At 34.3% G+C, this 18681-nt stretch overlaps 1 protein-coding gene and 1 long non-coding RNA gene across 6 annotated transcripts in view; one reads left to right on the top strand and one right to left on the bottom strand.

Annotated features, from left to right (window-relative positions):
• Positions 1–4115, top strand: part of LOC143246943 (uncharacterized) — a 220781-nt gene extending 216666 nt beyond the window's left edge. Inside the window, exon 2 of one of the 2 annotated variants that reach the window (XR_013026273.1) lies at positions 2562–4115. This is a non-coding gene — a long non-coding RNA (uncharacterized LOC143246943). Of the gene's footprint in view, positions 1–2558 lie in introns of both variants that reach the window. The other variant, XR_013026272.1, reaches the window with a different exon arrangement.
• The window catches only part of LOC143246942 (uncharacterized), a 268555-nt gene that overhangs the window by 216015 nt on the left and 33859 nt on the right, over positions 1–18681 (bottom strand). Inside the window, exons 2-3 of one of the 4 annotated variants that reach the window (XR_013026267.1) lie at positions 2556–2650; positions 2050–2170 (exon numbers count right to left, since the gene is read on the bottom strand). Coding sequence is in view for 2 of the 4 variants with exons in the window: in XM_076494214.1 (XP_076350329.1) it covers positions 10086–10390 (305 nt within the window). In the remaining 2 variants the exon portion in view is untranslated. Of the gene's footprint in view, positions 1–2049; positions 2171–2555; positions 2651–9652; positions 10391–18681 lie in introns of those variants that run through there. The other 3 variants (XR_013026265.1, XM_076494214.1, XM_076494213.1) reach the window with 3 other exon arrangements.

The raw sequence follows: 18681 nt of genomic DNA, 5'->3' as shown, positions 1-18681 counted from the left end.
ATAGATTTCATGGTATTCTGTTGTAATTTTTTTCCAGTGAAAGACTGTTACAGTGGTTAAATCTGAGTCCAGGTACTTTTATGGATTTCATCCTCAACATCTTTTGCTCACCATGGTGTGTGTAAAAGAGAGAACAAGAGACCTTCACCATCTCCATTATATATAACTATTAGGTGGTTAACTGGGAGAGTTTCTTAGCAGTTATGGAATCCCTCCAGAAAAAGTCAGAGTGAGCAGCACAATGCATAAGGAAGTAGGGAAGGAGTATCCATGTTATTACAGTACAGGTCAACCAAAAGGTCTGATTTTCCACTGGTTTTGGTCATCAGAATGGGCCAAAGTGTTCTCCTTTTGGAATCAGGAAGGGACCTTAGTCTCCTGTATGTGTAGTGATTAAATTGTACAGTAGAAAACAGACTAAAATATATGTCTGATCATTAAGCTAATATGTACCTACATTTTATGTCCATCCAATCTTGTTATGTGAAAAGATCAGTTGATCATATAATTTTCTTTCTACCCCTGAGAAAAATTAGCTAATCTTTGTTTTCCTCCTTCTGTACTTCCATCTAGTAAAACCCTGCCCCAGAAGAAAGCACTGTCCCACAAGTTTTGCCCTTCTATCATACTATGCCCTCACTAACAGGTGTCATGTTCTGTGGACTTTTCCTTTCCACTGCATTTGGAGAATAGAACTCATTTAGGTTTTCTCCCTTGCATAGGCCTCCACTGTGTGAATGTAGAATTTGGCTACTGTGTGAAGAAGAATTAATTAGGATTATTTCAGAAGATTGTATTTTCCTTGTTTGAGAATGTGTTTCAGATGCATACTTCACTAAACACCTTCCCAACCTTTTCTCAGCATTATTGGTTCACATTATTCCTGTCTCATCTATGAATGAAGTTAATAGAATGCAAGTGTTGATGGGAATCTACTGTGGATGGATTATATGTTGCTCTTTTATTGGTGGGTGGTTATTTTTAAATGATGATTATCTCATGTTCTAGTGAAGCTCACATTAAAATGTGATTTAGCTGGAACATAGTTCAAGATTAATTGTGTGCAAGTTCTCAACAGTGGGTGCATGAGAAATAACTATTGTATGTGTAGAGATATATCTGTTGGAAATACATTTTCAAGTAAGGAAAATGTTAAACCTTTCTTGATTTTTTTTCCCATCGTAAGGGCTGGCTATCACAGATCTTCGAGGTGGTTTTGTTTTTGAGCTACCCCTTATTCATTACAAAGTGGTCTAATGTTCTGCAAAGTTTTCAGCTTTAAAATTGTTGGACCCCATTCACTATCTGTGGCTTCAGCTCTGCAGGGGGATTTTCCACACTTCTCCAGTCCAGAATTCGTACATTGAGTCTCAAACACCTCCTCTTCATCTCTGCTGTTTTCAACTTTCTTTACTTTATACTTCAAAACTTTGATCCACACCATAGTATCCCTCTTTGGGTGTGTCTTTCTTCCTTGGTGTGCAGGGTTTTTTTTCAGAATAGATGGTCTGCCATGCTTCCTTTTGGTCTTCCTGTCCAAGCACAGCTGGCTGAATTGAGCCTGTCCTTAGAAAACATTGCTGTCTCCACTGGTCAGTCAGTCCCACCATGGCTTATCACCATCCTCACCTGTGACCTTTCTATGAGCCATCTGAGGAAAGCAGTTACTCCTGACTGAAAGTTCTGTCTTCTGTTTGCTGAACATCTTCAGAACAATCTTTGCATTCCTATTTATAAGGATGGTTCAAAATCAGATGATTGTGGGCTCTGCCAGGGTGGTTGATTGTGGTTCAGTTGTTGCACATACAATTCCCTCTGCAGTTTCTGTGTTCACTGCTGAATTGCACACCATTTCTCTTGCCCTGTATCACATAGAGGCTATGCTGTACACTAATTGTACTATTTATACCAACTCTCTTACCACTCTATTAGTGCTGAAATCACTTCAAGTTAGTTCTCACCATGTTCTCATCAATATTCAAACCTGACTGGCCCATTTCTCTTCATCTTCCATTTCTATCCAGTTTTTTCTGGATACCAGGCTACATTGGTATTTACTGGAATGAACTGACACAACAGATAAGTCTGTCTGCTCTTCTGCTATCACTACCGTGTCTGTTCTACATATAGACTATAATCCAGTATTCAAGAAGTGAACTGGTACACTTTTCTAAGAATATGATACAAATTGTGAAATAAAATTGTGTAAGTGATTGGAAACAGAAAATGAATAACTTACACTAACAATTTTGAAAGATTTATAAATAAAAGCACTTAATGGTGGTAGAGCAAATAGAAGAGTGAAATAAACATATAAATAAATGAAAATGAATTCCTTTATTATTGAAATAATAATTTGTATATGTTATTACTTAATTAAATTATTTTATTTTTCTATAATATATATTATTTTTTATATCTTTTAGTATTATTATTAAGGGCTTTCTGTAAGAGACTTTAAATGTTTTAATTAGTTGAAAACTGTTTAACCTTTGTTACAAGCCAGTAAAGCATTCTGATAATATCAAAAAAGTAATCTTCAGTCTTTGTCTTACCAGCAGAGAAGCTTGTGAAAGAATAAACCTTGGCTGTGAAGTTTTAACAGGAGCTCTTGAAACTGAACATGCAAAAATAACTCAGTTACAGTTGGCTGTGGAATCAAAGAAAGAGAATGAGATATGGAAAGCTTAAAGTTGCAATTGTAATAAATAAACTAAGTAGTGTAAAATCATTATTTTTAAACTCCCTTTTTAGTAAATAAAGTAAGTGGTTTAAATTTCTTTCTGTTATAAATAAAATAAGTAGATTAAAATTTTATATAATAAATAAATACTTTAAAATCATTATTTAATAAGTAAAGTGAGTAGTTTAAAAATATATCTGTAATGAATAAAATATGTAGTTTAATATCCTTCCTGTGATGAAGTAAGTAGCTTAAAATCCCTCTGTAATAAATAAAGTAAGTAGTTTAAAATCTCTTTGTGATAAATAAAGTAGTTCAAAATCATTATGTAATAAATAAAATAAGAAGTTTAAGATCCCTGCTCAAATAAATAAAGTAAGTAGTTTAAAATCGTTAAGTGATAAATAAATTGGGTAGTTTAAAATTATTAATTCTGTAATAAATAAAGTAAGTAGATTAAAATAATTATGTAACAAATAAAGTAATTAGTTCAAATTTATTTGTGTAATAAATAAAATTAGTTTAAAATCCCTTTATAATAAATAAATTGTTTAAAAAATCATGTAAGATATAAAGTAAGTAGTATAAAATCATTTTGCAATAAAATAAATATTTTACAATCATTATGTAATATAAAAAGTTAGTAGTTTAAAATAATTATGTAATAAATAAATGAAGTAGTTAAAAACAACCTTTAATTAATAAAGTAATTGAAAATCCCTTCTGTATTAATTCAAGTAAGTTGTTCAAATTTTTTCTGTAATAAATAAGGTAAATCGTTTAAAATCATTATTCAATAAAGTGAGTAGTTTCAAATTATTAATTTTGTAACAAAGTTGTTTAATGTCCCTTTGTAATAAATAGACTTAGTAGTTTAATATCATTATGTAAAAAATAAAGTAAGTAGTTTAAAAATATTTTTGTAATAAAGTAAGTAGTATAAAATCCCTTTGTAAAAATAAAGTACCTGGTTTAAAATTCTGTATGTAATAAATAAAGTAAATTCTTTGATATTTTTCTGTAATAACTAAATTAAATAGCTTGAAATCATTATTTAATAAATAGTGAGAAGTTTCAAATTATTAATTTTGTAATAATTAAAGTTGTTAAAATAATTATGTAACAAAGTAATTAGTATAAAATTATTTCTGTAATAAATGTGTAGTGTAATATCCCTTCTCTAATAAAGTAAGTAGTTTAAAATCCCTTTGTAATAAATAAAGTATAAAAATGTATGCAGAATACAAAATTAAGGTTAAAAAGTGGTTCACCTCAGTAAGGTATGGGTGAAGTTATCTAACCTAATGTCACAGTAAAATAAAAATTAATTTCTCACAAATTGTAAGTGAAGGAACTGTAAATATAATTTTCAAGGAACTCTTTAACATTGTATTAAATCATGATATGTGAATAAAAAAATTGTGGTTTCAAATGTTTTGTGAATTATTGCGGAAAACTGAACTATGTTTGCAAGTTCTTAATCGAAACAAGTACTAGTACTAACACATTTCTATGCATTGAAACTGAAACATTATAAAAAACCTCATCACCACCCACAACTCTTTTACCAACGAATAGTGGGATTGACCGTCACATTATAACGCCCCCACGGCCGAAAGAGCGAGCATGTTTGGTGTAACATTCGAACTCGCGACCTTCGGATTACGAGTCAAGCGCCTTAACCACCTGGCCATGCCGGACCCGTTGATAAACTGACAAGACCCTGATGCAACTCATAGAAGAGTAAAGCCCCTGCTGTAATTTGTCTGTACACTTTTATAAGAAAGCCCTTAAAGTAACTCATTTATGTAACGTTTTTAATTTAAGAAAGGGACTAAAACCATGAACTACCTCTTGTAGATTTTTTTACTCAGTGACATAACCTCCTTCCCTCATAGACACCAAGTGGCTAAGCAATAATTGTACAGGCTCGTGACACCAAAAACCAGGTTTCTTTACCCGTGGTGGGCACGACACAGAAAGCCCATTATGTGTCTTTGTTCTTAATCAACGACCGAACCATACCAGGAAATACTGTTAAAATATTTGTTCTGATTTATTTTAGGAATAACCACAATAAAGATGCTATGAAAAAAAAAATATTTTCTACTCTTTTATTTAATGTTAAAGCCCACATTCTTTACAGAAAAAGAGATAAAAATGAAGGCCTTATATTTGAACAAACATCCAGCCATCGTACACATACAGCACAGCTCGGGTGTTACATTCCAGCCAAAAACATCATTTGAAGTTAACATTCAAAATTTATAATATGAGCATACAAAACAGTTTAAAGGCAGAAATAAAAATAGCTCTATGTACAGCAAAATTCCACGTCTAAATATCACTTTAAAGCCAATTTTTGCTTGTTTAATACAACAAAAATACAATATATTTAAAGTCTTTAAAATAAAGTATCGTTTCATAGACACGCAGATATTCGTTACGTTCTATTTAAAATATTCAATAGTTTCCACAAATAGTAATATTTTAACAACTCATAAAAAACACCTGTTGTGGTCTAATTTTTATAACAGATCATGAATTGATAATACGTTTTTAAAGCGAAGTATGTTATTATTATTAACGAATTTGTATTACTCCGAGAAGATAATTAATTCCCCAGAGAAAGTACCTAAATGACCCAATAACATAACATCAAAACTCCTTACAGCAAAGTTATGAACTATCTCGTGTGCGTCATAATTTGAAATTACAGTGGTGCCTCGGTTCTTGAACATATTGTTTGATAAAAAAAAAATGTCTCGATTGTTCAACATAAACTCGGTTCCTGAACCAAGCTGTCGCAGCCCGAACCCCCGAAATTACCCGACTGATGACCCGAACAAACCCCCTTCAACCATTTTCAGCCCACGCCAAGCTTAACCAAAACACCTGTCGCTCAGTCCACACCCCGCTAAAATCGGCTGTGAACGTTCTCGTTTTTTTGTTTTTTCTAAATATTCTGATCAAATAAGCCACCATGGGGTCAAAGAAAGATAATGAAAGCAGCAAACCAAAAAGAAATGTTGTTAGAGCCACAATAGAGGTGAAAAAAGATCTCACAGCGAAGTATGAGAGTGGTGTTTGCGTGTCTGATCTTGCTACACAGTTTGGTATGGTGAAGTATACAGTCTGCACCATACTGAAAAATAAAGAGGTCATCAGAAGAGCTGATATTGCAAAAAAAGTGACAGTGCTTACGCCACAAAAATCACAAACAATGGAAGAGGTAGAAAAACTGTTGCTGATTTGGGTAAACGAAAAACAGTTAGCTGGTGATAGCATTTTTGAGACCATCATTTGTGAGAAAGGAAAGCATTCTGACCTCCTGAAAAACACCGCTGGAACGAGTGCTGATATAAGCGATGCCTTTAATGCTAGTAGGGGTGGTTTGAAACATTTAGGAAGAGAAGTGGCATACATAGTGTGGCGAGACATAAGGAGGGTGCCAGTTCTAACAAAGACGTTGCTGATAAATTTGTTAGGGAACTTAAGGACTCTATAGAAGCTGAGGTTTTATTCCCCAACAAGTGTTCAACTGTGATGAGACAGGCATCTTTTGGAAGAAAATGCCAAAGAGGACCGAAATCATCAAGGAGGAGAAGTCACTACTAGGACACAAGCCAATGAAGGACAGGCTAACTCTATTGTTATGTCGTAATGCAAGTGGGGACTTAAAACTTAAGCCTATGCTTGTGTACCATTCTGAGAACCCGAGGGTTTTTAAGAAAAATAAAGTCCTGAAAAGTGAACTAAATGTCATGTGGAGGGCTAATAGTAAAGCATGGTTAACCAGGCAGTTTTTATGGAGTGGGTTCATGAAGTTTTTTGCCCCAAGTGTAAAGAATTACCTCACAGAAAAGTTACCACTCAAGGCCCTTCTTGTGATGGACAATGCACCTGCTCATTCACCAGGCTTGTAGGACGGGTTGGTGTAGGAGACAGTTTCGTTACTGTAAAGCTCTTGACTCCTGACACGACTCCTCTCATTCAGCCAATGGACCAGCAGGTCATATCGAACTATAAGAAATTCTACACCAAATCACTATTTCAAAGGTGCTTTGAAGTGACCACTACCACAGAGTTAACCCTTAGAGAGTTCTGGAAAAATCACTTTAATGTACTTCATTGTTTGAGAATCATAGACAAGACCTGGAGGGAAGTGTCTTTGAGGACCATGAACTCAGAAGACTCAGCAGCAAATAGAGACTTTGAAGGCTATGAGGTTGAGCTTGTTGTCGAGGATATTGTCTCACTAGGCATGTGTATGGGCTTGAATGTGAGTGGTGATGATGTGTAAAAGTTGGTGGAAAACTACAACACTGAGATCCCCACGGAAGAACTCCAAGACCTTTAGAAAGAGCAGCACCAGAAGGCAACTGAGGAAGTGTCTTCAGATGAGGAGGAGGGAATGGATGATGTTCCCAGTTCACTGATCAAAGAAATGTGTGGAAATATGAGAGAGTTACAAAGTTTTGTGGAAAAATTTCACCCTGACAAAGCTGTAGGAAACCGCAGCATAAAACTTTTCAATAACAATGCCATATCTTACTTCAGAAACATTTTAAAATGCAGGCAGAAACAAACCACATTAGACAAGATTTTAGTGAGAAATAGGTCCAGTAAGTCTCAAGCAGTTTGCAGCGGTGCAAAGAGACAGAAAAGAGAAAGAACCCCAGAAGGAGAGTTACCTGACGTTTTTATGGAAGGTTATTCCCGTTCCAAACAATAATAACCCTCTTACTCTCCACCTTTCACTTACGCCATCAGCTCCCCTCAGCACAGGTAAAGTGCAGTTAAATTTTCATTTATTGTTTTATTTATTGTGTTTATAGTTTTTGTGGTTGACTTTATGCATGTAAGTATTATTATACAGGTATAAATAAGCAATATTTTACTTAAAATGCTTCATAATTCGTAATTTTGAGGTCTGTAACTGATTAATTTAATTTACAGTATTTCTTATGAGAAAAATTAATTCAGTTTTCGAAGTTTATCAAGAACCGAGGTGCCACTGTATATCAAAAATCAAGAATACCTTAGTTTATCAGAAAAGGTAAAAATACACTATTCTCTGAATTAGTGCGATGAGGTCTTATCCTCGAATACTTCACTGATACATTTTCAGATTCTTGAGTGTTTCTCATGTATTAGGTTTACTCACTTTTTCTGAATAAAATTTGTTTCCGTTACACAGAAAGTATTCTTTAATGAAGTACAGACACGAGTCTAATAAATTCTCTTCACAAATTATCAGTGGTTTCCACTGAACTATCTCAGATAAGTGTCACTTCAAGCTGAAAAATTCTGCGAACTTTTTTCTTTTTCACCACACATTCATCTTCTGTCCGATTATTAACGTAAGAAAATGAAAATAAATCCTTTACAGCTTTGCTTTAACAGATGCTACACAGAAAATCGACGATGCTTTTAGTGAGTAGTTTGTGAATGTAATTCAGACACCTGATGATTGGGGAACTGGTTGTGTAAACGTTATACAAAGAAAAAAATGGATGTTTAGCTCTTCCTGTCTTCTTCGGTGAACAAATTATCTGCAGATCGCTAAATATTTGTCAGGTGAAAATTTATTGATAAATGAAAAAGTCTTAGCTGAGGTTTAATATAGAACGAAGTAAATATATGTAGCGATCACAATGCAAGCACCATTTCCATATCTAATGTATAAATGTACAAAATAAAATTTAAAAAAGAAGATGTAACAAACCAGTAAAGATCCTGGAATAAAATAATTCAACGTAGTTAACTTTTAGTGACGTACAAGCCACATAAATTATGTTTGTCTCAACAATTTAAAACTTTTTTAACAAAAACAGTACAAGTAGTTAAACGCTCATATAATAACAATAACACTGTCAGATTGATGGAAATATTGGATTCTGTCCCTTAAAAACAACCCCAGCTCTGTACTAAGATATAATAAACTAATAAAAGTTAACTCGGATAAAAGGCGTCTATTCATGTATATATCAACTACACATATTTTAGAAGACGTATGTAATACAGTTTGACGATAGCAAACAGTAAGGCCAAATTATTTAATTAAAGTTTTTTTTCCTTTTCTTTTTGAACCATAATTCATTGTATAACAAAGTTCGTGCTATTTTTAGTATCTCTACCATAACACTATTGGTTTAAATTTCAAGGTCTGTTATTATAAAAACACAAGAAATTAAGAATCGTTACGAGTTTTAACTTAAGTAACTTAAAAAATTTCTTGATCATCAGATCTAACTAACTAATTAATCATAAAATGTTATATAAAACTGTCTGTATTCTAACTACACATAGTTGTCGCATATTATTTTATAAAGGAAGGAAGCTTATTTCACGAAAATTGGTAATGACAGAGAACATGACTCGCGAAAGTTGGTATCAAAGAAAAATTCCGATATTTGAAGAAACTAGTTTAAAAAAAATTCAAAGGATGTAATATCTACTAAAAAAATTGGTTTAAGGGTTTTGTCGTTATATTGCAGTACATACACGTGTGCACACATATTTTCAGGTTCACTCTCCATATAAAATAAGCGTTGTCACCAAACATAGAAGTTAATTAAAAGTAATTTACAAATGTCACGTTTTTTGTGTGATTTAAGTCTTAGTGAATTCTACAACATATAAGAAAACACATTAGCAATTTCAGGTTTAAAATATTAATAAGGATTTCTGCCTGCAAATAAAGAAATGTGTTCTACAATATTTCAACAACACAAAATCTGTTATTACCAGAGCGAATTATTATTAGCGGTTTACGTGTCGTTAATGTTGTCTACATTTTGTTATAAAGTGTGTATATACACGAAATTCATTTATACTGCTGTGTTCTATATAAAGTTCTTAAAAGAAAGTTGACACATAATTTTATTAACTATAGTCCGAAGGTAGCATCTCGAGAGATGGTTTGTCTTTTAAAAACCTATTTCTACTCTAAAACTGGTTAGTATAGAATTGCTCTTTGTCTCCAATATCAATACTTATGACGTGTTCGAAACAGCAAGGAAGAGAAATATCACATTTTTGGGGTAACTTTACTTTTTCCAACTTCCTGGAATTTTTCCCTTTATCTTTAGGAACGGATAAAGAAATATTGAGAGGATCCGACGTCAGTAGGTCGACTTGTTCGTGAAACTGTCTGGCAGCTGTTTTGTTTTCGAAACTGAAACCACCCATTTGGCTGTGATCGGTGGAAAGGAACATGGTGTGAAAAGTATTATCTTGGGCCTCGTAGTTCGTCAAATTGTCAATGACATCATGCCAAAGAATGAAACATGTGCCTTTCTCGGCGAAGACCAGTTTCAGTCTTCGTTGAGTTCGTGTTCTCGTTTCTCCTTTATCAAACAGCAGGTCAGGGATACCTGTCATTCTTCCTCTGGTTTATTCAACTACAGATTGGCCAGACACTGGCACACAAACACAAATGTTTTGTGGCTACGAAAACCGTTTCGACTTGGGCTATGCCCTGTTCGGTCAATTCGCTGCATAAGTTATTTAATTCATCTTCTAAATCTTGTCGAAAATCCGCATCGTCGAAAGAACTACAACTGATACTTTTGTCTGTCTCCTCTACATTAATTCGGCCCAGAGTATCATATTTTTCTGTCAGTTTTTGTCCGGCTACCTTTTCTTTGGAAGATGGTTTGTGTGAAGCTTCTGAATAGATGATATTATCTGAATAGTTCGTATCTGGAATACAGAAAGTTCTATTTTCTGAACATGACTCCACAAAGTCATCTTTTCACAAGAACTATGTTGAATATTTGACACATGATCAGACATTTCCATGTTTATGCTATTATTTGAAATCGTTTTTTCATTTATAAATATTCAATGAATTAATTCTTTCTGTTGGTCCAAACTATGAAAGGTGGGAATTTCTTCTATAACAATAAAATATTTAACACAGAAACCTTGAAAGTCGTTAATATCTATATAATACTCCGTGTGGTAATTTTTTCATGAACTTGTAACATAACCCCCAAATAATACAAGATTGTTTTTTTTCTCCCTGTAAATAATAAAAAACGCAACAGTAAATAAATTTTATTTTTATTTTACCAGATACATAAATTATTTATATTCATTCGCATGAACGAGGTTTATGTAAACTTGTATGAAGCAACACTCTAGTAAAGTTAATTTTAAACCGAAATTTCTTTTGTACCAACAATCTGAACAATATTATAAAATTTATTTCATTTCTGAATTATTTCATGTTATATCTCTGAAATCATTATCGACATTAAAAACTACGGAATTTTAACACTAACTTTCCGAAAAATAGGCTTCTCTAATGTCTGTAATAAAATGGAGTATTTACAATTGAAATTAATACAATGTTACAATACTTTACACAGATACCGAAACATATGTGAAATCTCTTTTATGACTAGTCCTGTTTTTAATAACTATTTATTGTCTGTGCTAACGAAAAACCCACTTGAAGTAAAAATGTATTATCAAGATGGCTGGTACGAGTATTGAAACTTTAAGTAAAGTAAAGTGAAGAACAACATTTCGACATTCTTATGTCATTTTCATGTCAACAAAGAGAAGTTGCAAAGATTTTAATGTTGTATTCTTTTATTGTGAAAAAATGTTCATAACAAATGACGTTTTTACATTATTTAAAGGTGGGGTAATATTACAGGTATCATTCTCGAAATGATAACTCATCTTCAAAGCTATAACTGTAATGAAAAGCCTGTTCTATAATTTACACTCAAGAGTTATAACTGTAAACAACGGCTTATTCTAAAATATTCGAATAATTAGCTCTCCTAAGTGGTATCTAATAATCAGTGATACCGTGAAAATATTCTGAAGTCATTGTATGTTTTTCTAGTAATGGCAAAAGATAAATATTATGAAGGCAAGAACCCTCTGTGATTCCCCCAGTAGCACAGTGGTATGTCGGCGGACTTATACCACAAGAAACCGGGTTTTGATACCCATGGTGGGCAGAACACAGATAGCCCTTTGTGAATTTTTGTGTTTCATAACAAACAACAATGGTAACCATTTGTAATAACCCAATATTTATTTTCGAATTGATGAACTGGAAATTCTAGGATAAGCAGGAAATACAGTATCAACCTAGTACGCTACGAATAACTCATTGCGTTATTGAACTGCTCCTAAAAATTAAAGGTTACTAAAATAAATAAGAAGGAATCTTTAATATCCACAACATTTGGAACACTTTTAGACACGGATATTCTACTAGTCTATTTATTAGCTATATTTTCTTTACAGGCAATACCAAGCATACAACCCGATTCAACTTTATTACTCAGCACGTTACCTACCAGCCTACCCTCAAATAGAAATTCTTTTAGGCACGATTAGAGTAAATCCACCTACGAGACTTTAGACGTTACCAAATACGTCAGTCGAAAGGGTTTGACCTTCTGAGTTCAAAACTGCAATTAAATCTCAAATACATCAAGAAATGACGGAGCTGGGAGTTAAACGTTTGGCTTAAAGAAAAACAACAGCAATTCAGAACTGTTCTCCGAGCCGCTATGCCGCGGCTAAAAATAACAGTAAGAGTTAGTTAGTATTGACCCTACAATACTGATAAACAGTATGTTTTCAAGGCGATATCGGTACAAAGATATCAGAAAATAGAATTACGATTTTAAACAAAAGGGAAATAAATCTTAATTATCTGTATCCACATAATTATTCCTGTTATCGCTGATTAAATACGAAAAATAATTCACGTTAACTGCTGGTTTTGAAGAAAAGTCTGGAACGAAGATTCGAATCTTGCACGACAGCGATATTCTTGTGACACAGGTTTCAAACGTTCAATGAGTTTTTTGTTGACGTTATTAGAGCCAAATCAACTTTAAGGTTAACACCTATCTTCTCGTTCACGTTCCATATAAGACAGAAACAACTTTTCCAATCCAAGTAAGTACTTCCAAATATTTGTTTAATATTCCTGTTCAGTTACTTACTTGTCGTTTCGCCAGCCCTTCTTTTTTTTACAGGTACAACTTAAATACCTTGATTATATGACACTGAAGGGTTATTCGAATTTACAGCTCCCAGACAAGTTCACAAAATTCTCTTGAAGATGTATATTACATTACGTGAATAGTTAGTTGCACGAGGTAAAGGCTTATATTAACATAGTCTTCAAGTTCTTACACTGTCCACAAGCATGGGGGGCTCTCGCTAACACAGAAGTAATCTTACAGGCTCATCAAGATAAAATCGGAGTTCGATAAGCAGTGGGCACAGTCAAATATAGTCCGTTATGTAGCTTTGCATTTAACAAGAGACAAGTGAGCACAACCGTTAGTCCAACTGATTTTATCATATTGAGCAATTATATATTTCTGCCTAAAACCAGCGAGTAAAATCAGTTACATTTCATGTTTATTATAGTGTCGTTAAAGAAACCGTTTGTACAACGATGAGCTGACGAGCAAATGAAATTCACCTACGGCATTCATATAACCGCTGTCGACCTGGAAATTTGAAGACCTACGGAGTTGCTTAAGTATTTTGGATTTCTTTTAAAGGGCCCTTCACGCGAAGCATCAAGTTTGATGGTGTAACAAGCTTTCTTTGGTTGCTTTACCAGTTTCAGCCCTTATAGAAGCCATATTTAAAACTTTACTGACAGGAGCTAAGTGTAAGATTTTAACCCAAGATAACAAAAGTAGTACCTGAAAAGTACAGTCAAGACCTAATGACTACTTCAACTCATTTTGTACAACCTCACACATGCCATTCTTTAGAAAGTGTACTGACAGGAGCTAGGTGTAAGAATTTTAACCAAGATAACAAAAAGTAGTACCTGAAAAGTACAGTTAAGACACAATCGCTGCCTATATTTACTTTGTACAACCTTTCGACTGGCCTGAACGAGACCGAAACACTTAGAGAGACCAAAGTACGACAAAAATAAATCATATAAAGAGAAATTCAACGAATGAAGACATGCTTGATTGATTTTAATCAATTAATTTTAAACAATTATATTATAACTTTTTTACAATTTGATTTACGTAATCAATGCCAGGATAAAAATATTTCTTCCAATCTCAAAAATCCTGACAACTGCTAACACGCCACTAATAACCTACAATGTACAATAAGACTTGTAACCATATAATAACAAAGTAATATTTGATTGGTGTTACATGTAAACAGCTACACTGGAGAAACTTGTTACTAAAGGAATTTGAACTTAAAACAAATTAAAAAGTCTCATAAAAGTAAAAACTATAATGAAATATATGTCGCCAAGAGACAACAGTCAAACTGGTCTAGTTTTGTCTCAGTAATTTAGGTAATAGAAATATTTCGTGCATACTTGTTCAAACAGCCGCTATTGAAAACTATCCAAACAATTTGACACGTAAAGACTGCTTTTATAAAAGTCTTTTAAAACCCGACAAGTTCAAGCGATTTATCTCCCATCAAGACTTCGCCCAAAAGCATAGGGGTCAGTGAAATCTCAGAGTCGAAAGGCAACGGGGTCTCAGCTCAGTGAGGGTCAAAGCGCATAATCAACTCCACAACCAGACGTGTGTAGGGAATGGCCACTGAAAGAAATAATTTAGTTTGTTTCGGATATTTACAAGGGCTATCTGGGTTAGTAATCCCTAATTTTAAAGTGGCTACAACAGCGCTAACATCCAGCCCTTGAGCCACTCTAATAATGTAATTTCAATGTCGCTCTTTTGACACACGCCCAAAGTGCGAGGCGCGATTTTAAGGCAACATGCCGCGAGTTGTAAGACTTCCGATTCACAGTTCAGAACGCTGACCACTGTCCAGTCAGTCACGTGATAAATTTCTTTTGTTTTTTCACATACTACGCCTAAAGATTTAATTGCTTGCTTGTTTGGAATAAAACACAAAGCTACACAATGGGTATCGAAACCCGGTTTGTAGCGGTGCAAGTCCGCAGACATACTTGTATGACACTGGGAGGGACGTGTAAAGAGAAACAAACTAAGACACTTTGCACGTTTTCAACAAAAGCTCGTTTCTCAAACACAACAAAAGTAACCAACTTAAGTAGAATGTATCCTTTATTGATTTGAATGCTGCAAGTGATAACGATTATGATAGCACATATAAGGTAAAATTCGAACTTTAAAAAACCTTCAACAGCATACAAATAGCCCTTCACAAAACATCGCGTTTAACAACAAACAAATCACTCCATTCACTTTATAAAAAGATCCACAGTGGGACAGAGAAGTGTATCGACTTTCAAAACGGTGGATACCCCCGCTGAATATGCTCTACAATAAACATATAAATCATAATAAACAAACACTTCATAATCTTCAAGATATAAAACACTCGTTAATAAGTGGCCTTGAAGTTAAGCTTTAACTTTTAGGTAGAAAAATAGAAAACTTCAACGAAATATTGGTTTTTGTTTTCTTTTTCGAATTTCGCGCACATTTACACGAGGGCTAACTGTACCAGCCGTCCCTAATTTGGCAGTGTAAGAATAGAAGGAAGGCAGCTTGTTATCACCACTGACCGCCAACTCTTGGGCTTCTCTTTTACCAACGAATAGTGGTTTTGATCGGGACACTATAATGCCCCCACGGCTGAAAGGGCGAAAATGTTTGGTGAGATGGAAATTCGAACCCGCGACCCTCGCATTACAAGTCAAGCGCAACCACCTGGCCATGCAGCGCCAGAAGAATAGTGAACTTCAAGGAAATATTGGTTTTTGTTTGGTTTTTTGAATTTCATGCAGAGCAACGCGAGGGCTATTTGTTCTAGCCGTCCCTAATTTAGCAGAGTAAAACTAAAAGGAAGACAGCTACTTATCACCACCCACCACCAACTCTTGGGCTACTCTTTTAACAACGAATAGTGTGATTGACCGTCACATTATAACGCTTCCAGGACTAAAATGGCAAACTGTTTGGTGCGACGGGTATTCGAAACCGCAAGTCTCAGATTACGATTCGAGCGCTTTAACCACCTGGCCATATTGGGCCCCGAAACATCGGACAATGTGGAAACCTTTAACAACAAGATCAAAATGTGATTGTTTAATTAGTTTCTGAAACCGAATGTTAGCAACAGATTTGAACTTCGATTAGCATCATTTCTCTTTACTGACGAGTTTAATTTATTTGTTAAGGACAAATCTTTTTTTTTTACGGGCTGCCTGTAATAATCAGTGATACCGTGAAAAATATTCTGAAGTCATTGTATGTTTTTTCTAGTAATGGCAAAAGATAAATATTATGAAGGCAAGAACCCTCTGTGATTCCCCCAGTAGCACAGTGGTATGTCGGCGGACTTATACCACAAGAAACCGGGTTTTGATACCCATGGTGGGCAGAACACAGATAGCCCTTTGTGAATTTTTGTGTTTCATAACAAACAACAATGGTAACCATTTGTAATAACCCAATATTTATTTTCGAATTGATGAACTGGAAATTCTAGGATAAGCAGGAAATACAGTATCAACCTAGTACGCTACGAATAACTCATTGCGTTATTGAACTGCTCCTAAAAAATTAAAGGTTACTAAAATAAATAAGAAGGAATCTTTAATATCCACAACATTTGGAACACTTTTAGACACGGATATTCTACTAGTCTATTTATTAGCTATATTTTCTTTACAGGCAATACCAAGCATACAACCCGATTCAACTTTATTACTCAGCACGTTACCTACCAGCCTACCCTCAAATAGAAATTCTTTTAGGCACGATTAGAGTAAATCCACCTACGAGACTTTAGACGTTACCAAATACGTCAGTCGAAAGGGTTTGACCTTCTGAGTTCAAAACTGCAATTAAATCTCAAATACATCAAGAAATGACGGAGCTGGGAGTTAAACGTTTGGCTTAAAGAAAAACAACAGCAATTCAGAACTGTTCTCCGAGCCGCTATGCCGCGGCTAAAAATAACAGTAAGAGTTAGTTAGTATTGACCCTACAATACTGATAAACAGTATGTTTTCAAGGCGATATCGGTACAAAGATATCAGAAAATAGAATTACGATTTTAAACAAAAGGGAAATAAATCTTAATTATCTGTATCCACATAATTATTCCTGTTATCGCTGATTAAATACGAAAAATAATTCACGTTAACTGCTGGTTTTGAAGAAAAGTCTGGAACGAAGATTCGAATCTTGCACGACAGCGATATTCTTGTGACACAGGTTTCAAACGTTCAATGAGTTTTTTGTTGACGTTATTAGAGCCAAATCAACTTTAAGGTTAACACCTATCTTCTCGTTCACGTTCCATATAAGACAGAAACAACTTTTCCAATCCAAGTAAGTACTTCCAAATATTTGTTTAATATTCCTGTTCAGTTACTTACTTGTCGTTTCTGCCAGCCCTTCTTTTTTTTACAGGTACAACTTAAATACCTTGATTATATGACACTGAAGGGTTATTCGAATTTACAGCTCCCAGACAAGTTCACAAAATTCTCTTGAAGATGTATATTACATTACGTGAATAGTTAGTTGCACGAGGTAAAGGCTTATATTAACATAGTCTTCAAGTTCTTACACTGTCCACAAGCATGGGGGCTCTCGCTAACACAGAAGTAATCTTACAGGCTCATCAAGATAAAATCGGAGTTCGATAAGCAGTGGGCACAGTCAAATATAGTCCGTTATGTAGCTTTGCATTTAACAAGAGACAAGTGAGCACAACCGTTAGTCCAACTGATTTTATCATATTGAGCAATTATATATTTCTGCCTAAAACCAGCGAGTAAAATCAGTTACATTTCATGTTTATTATAGTGTCGTTAAAGAAACCGTTTGTACAACGATGAGCTGACGAGCAAATGAAATTCACCTACGGCATTCATATAACCGCTGTCGACCTGGAAATTTGAAGACCTACGGAGTTGCTTAAGTATTTTGGATTTCTTTTAAAGGGCCCTTCACGCGAAGCATCAAGTTTGATGGTGTAACAAGCTTTCTTTGGTTGCTTTACCAGTTTCAGCCCTTATAGAAGCCATATTTAAAACTTTACTGACAGGAGCTAAGTGTAAGATTTTAACCCAAGATAACAAAAAAAGTAGTACCTGAAAAGTACAGTCAAGACCTAATGACTACTTCAACTCATTTTGTACAACCTCACACATGCCATTCTTTAGAAAGTGTACTGACAGGAGCTAGGTGTAAGAATTTTAACCAAGATAACAAAAAAGTAGTACCTGAAAAGTACAGTTAAGACACAATCGCTGCCTATATTTACTTTGTACAACCTTTCGACTGGCCTGAACGAGACCGAAACACTTAGAGAGACCAAAGTACGACAAAAAATAAATCATATAAAGAGAAATTCAACGAATGAAGACATGCTTGATTGATTTTAATCAATTAATTTTAAACAATTATATTATAACTTTTTTACAATTTGATTTACGTAATCAATGCCAGGATAAAAATATTTCTTCCAATCTCAAAAAATCCTGACAACTGCTAACACGCCACTAATAACCTACAATGTACAATAAGACTTGTAACCATATAATAACAAAGTAATATTTGATTGGTGTTACATGTAAACAGCTACACTGGAGAAACTTGTTACTAAAGGAATTTGAACTTAAAACAAATTAAAAAGTCTCATAAAAGTAAAAACTATAATGAAATATATGTCGCCAAGAGACAACAGTCAAACTGGTCTAGTTTTGTCTCAGTAATTTAGGTAATAGAAATATTTCGTGCATACTTGTTCAAACAGCCGCTATTGAAAACTATCCAAACAATTTGACACGTAAAGACTGCTTTTATAAAAGTCTTTTAAAACCCGACAAGTTCAAGCGATTTATCTCCCATCAAGACTTCGCCCAAAAGCATAGGGGTCAGTGAAATCTCAGAGTCGAAAGGCAACGGGGTCTCAGCTCAGTGAGGGTCAAAGCGCATAATCAACTCCACAACCAGACGTGTGTAGGGAATGGCCACTGAAAGAAATAATTTAGTTTGTTTCGGATA

Source organism: Tachypleus tridentatus, chromosome 3, assembly GCF_004210375.1.
Source record: "Tachypleus tridentatus isolate NWPU-2018 chromosome 3, ASM421037v1, whole genome shotgun sequence".
In the NCBI taxonomy this organism is placed as follows: domain Eukaryota; kingdom Metazoa; phylum Arthropoda; class Merostomata; order Xiphosura; family Limulidae; genus Tachypleus; species Tachypleus tridentatus.
This window is presented reverse-complemented; position numbering and strand designations above follow the sequence as displayed.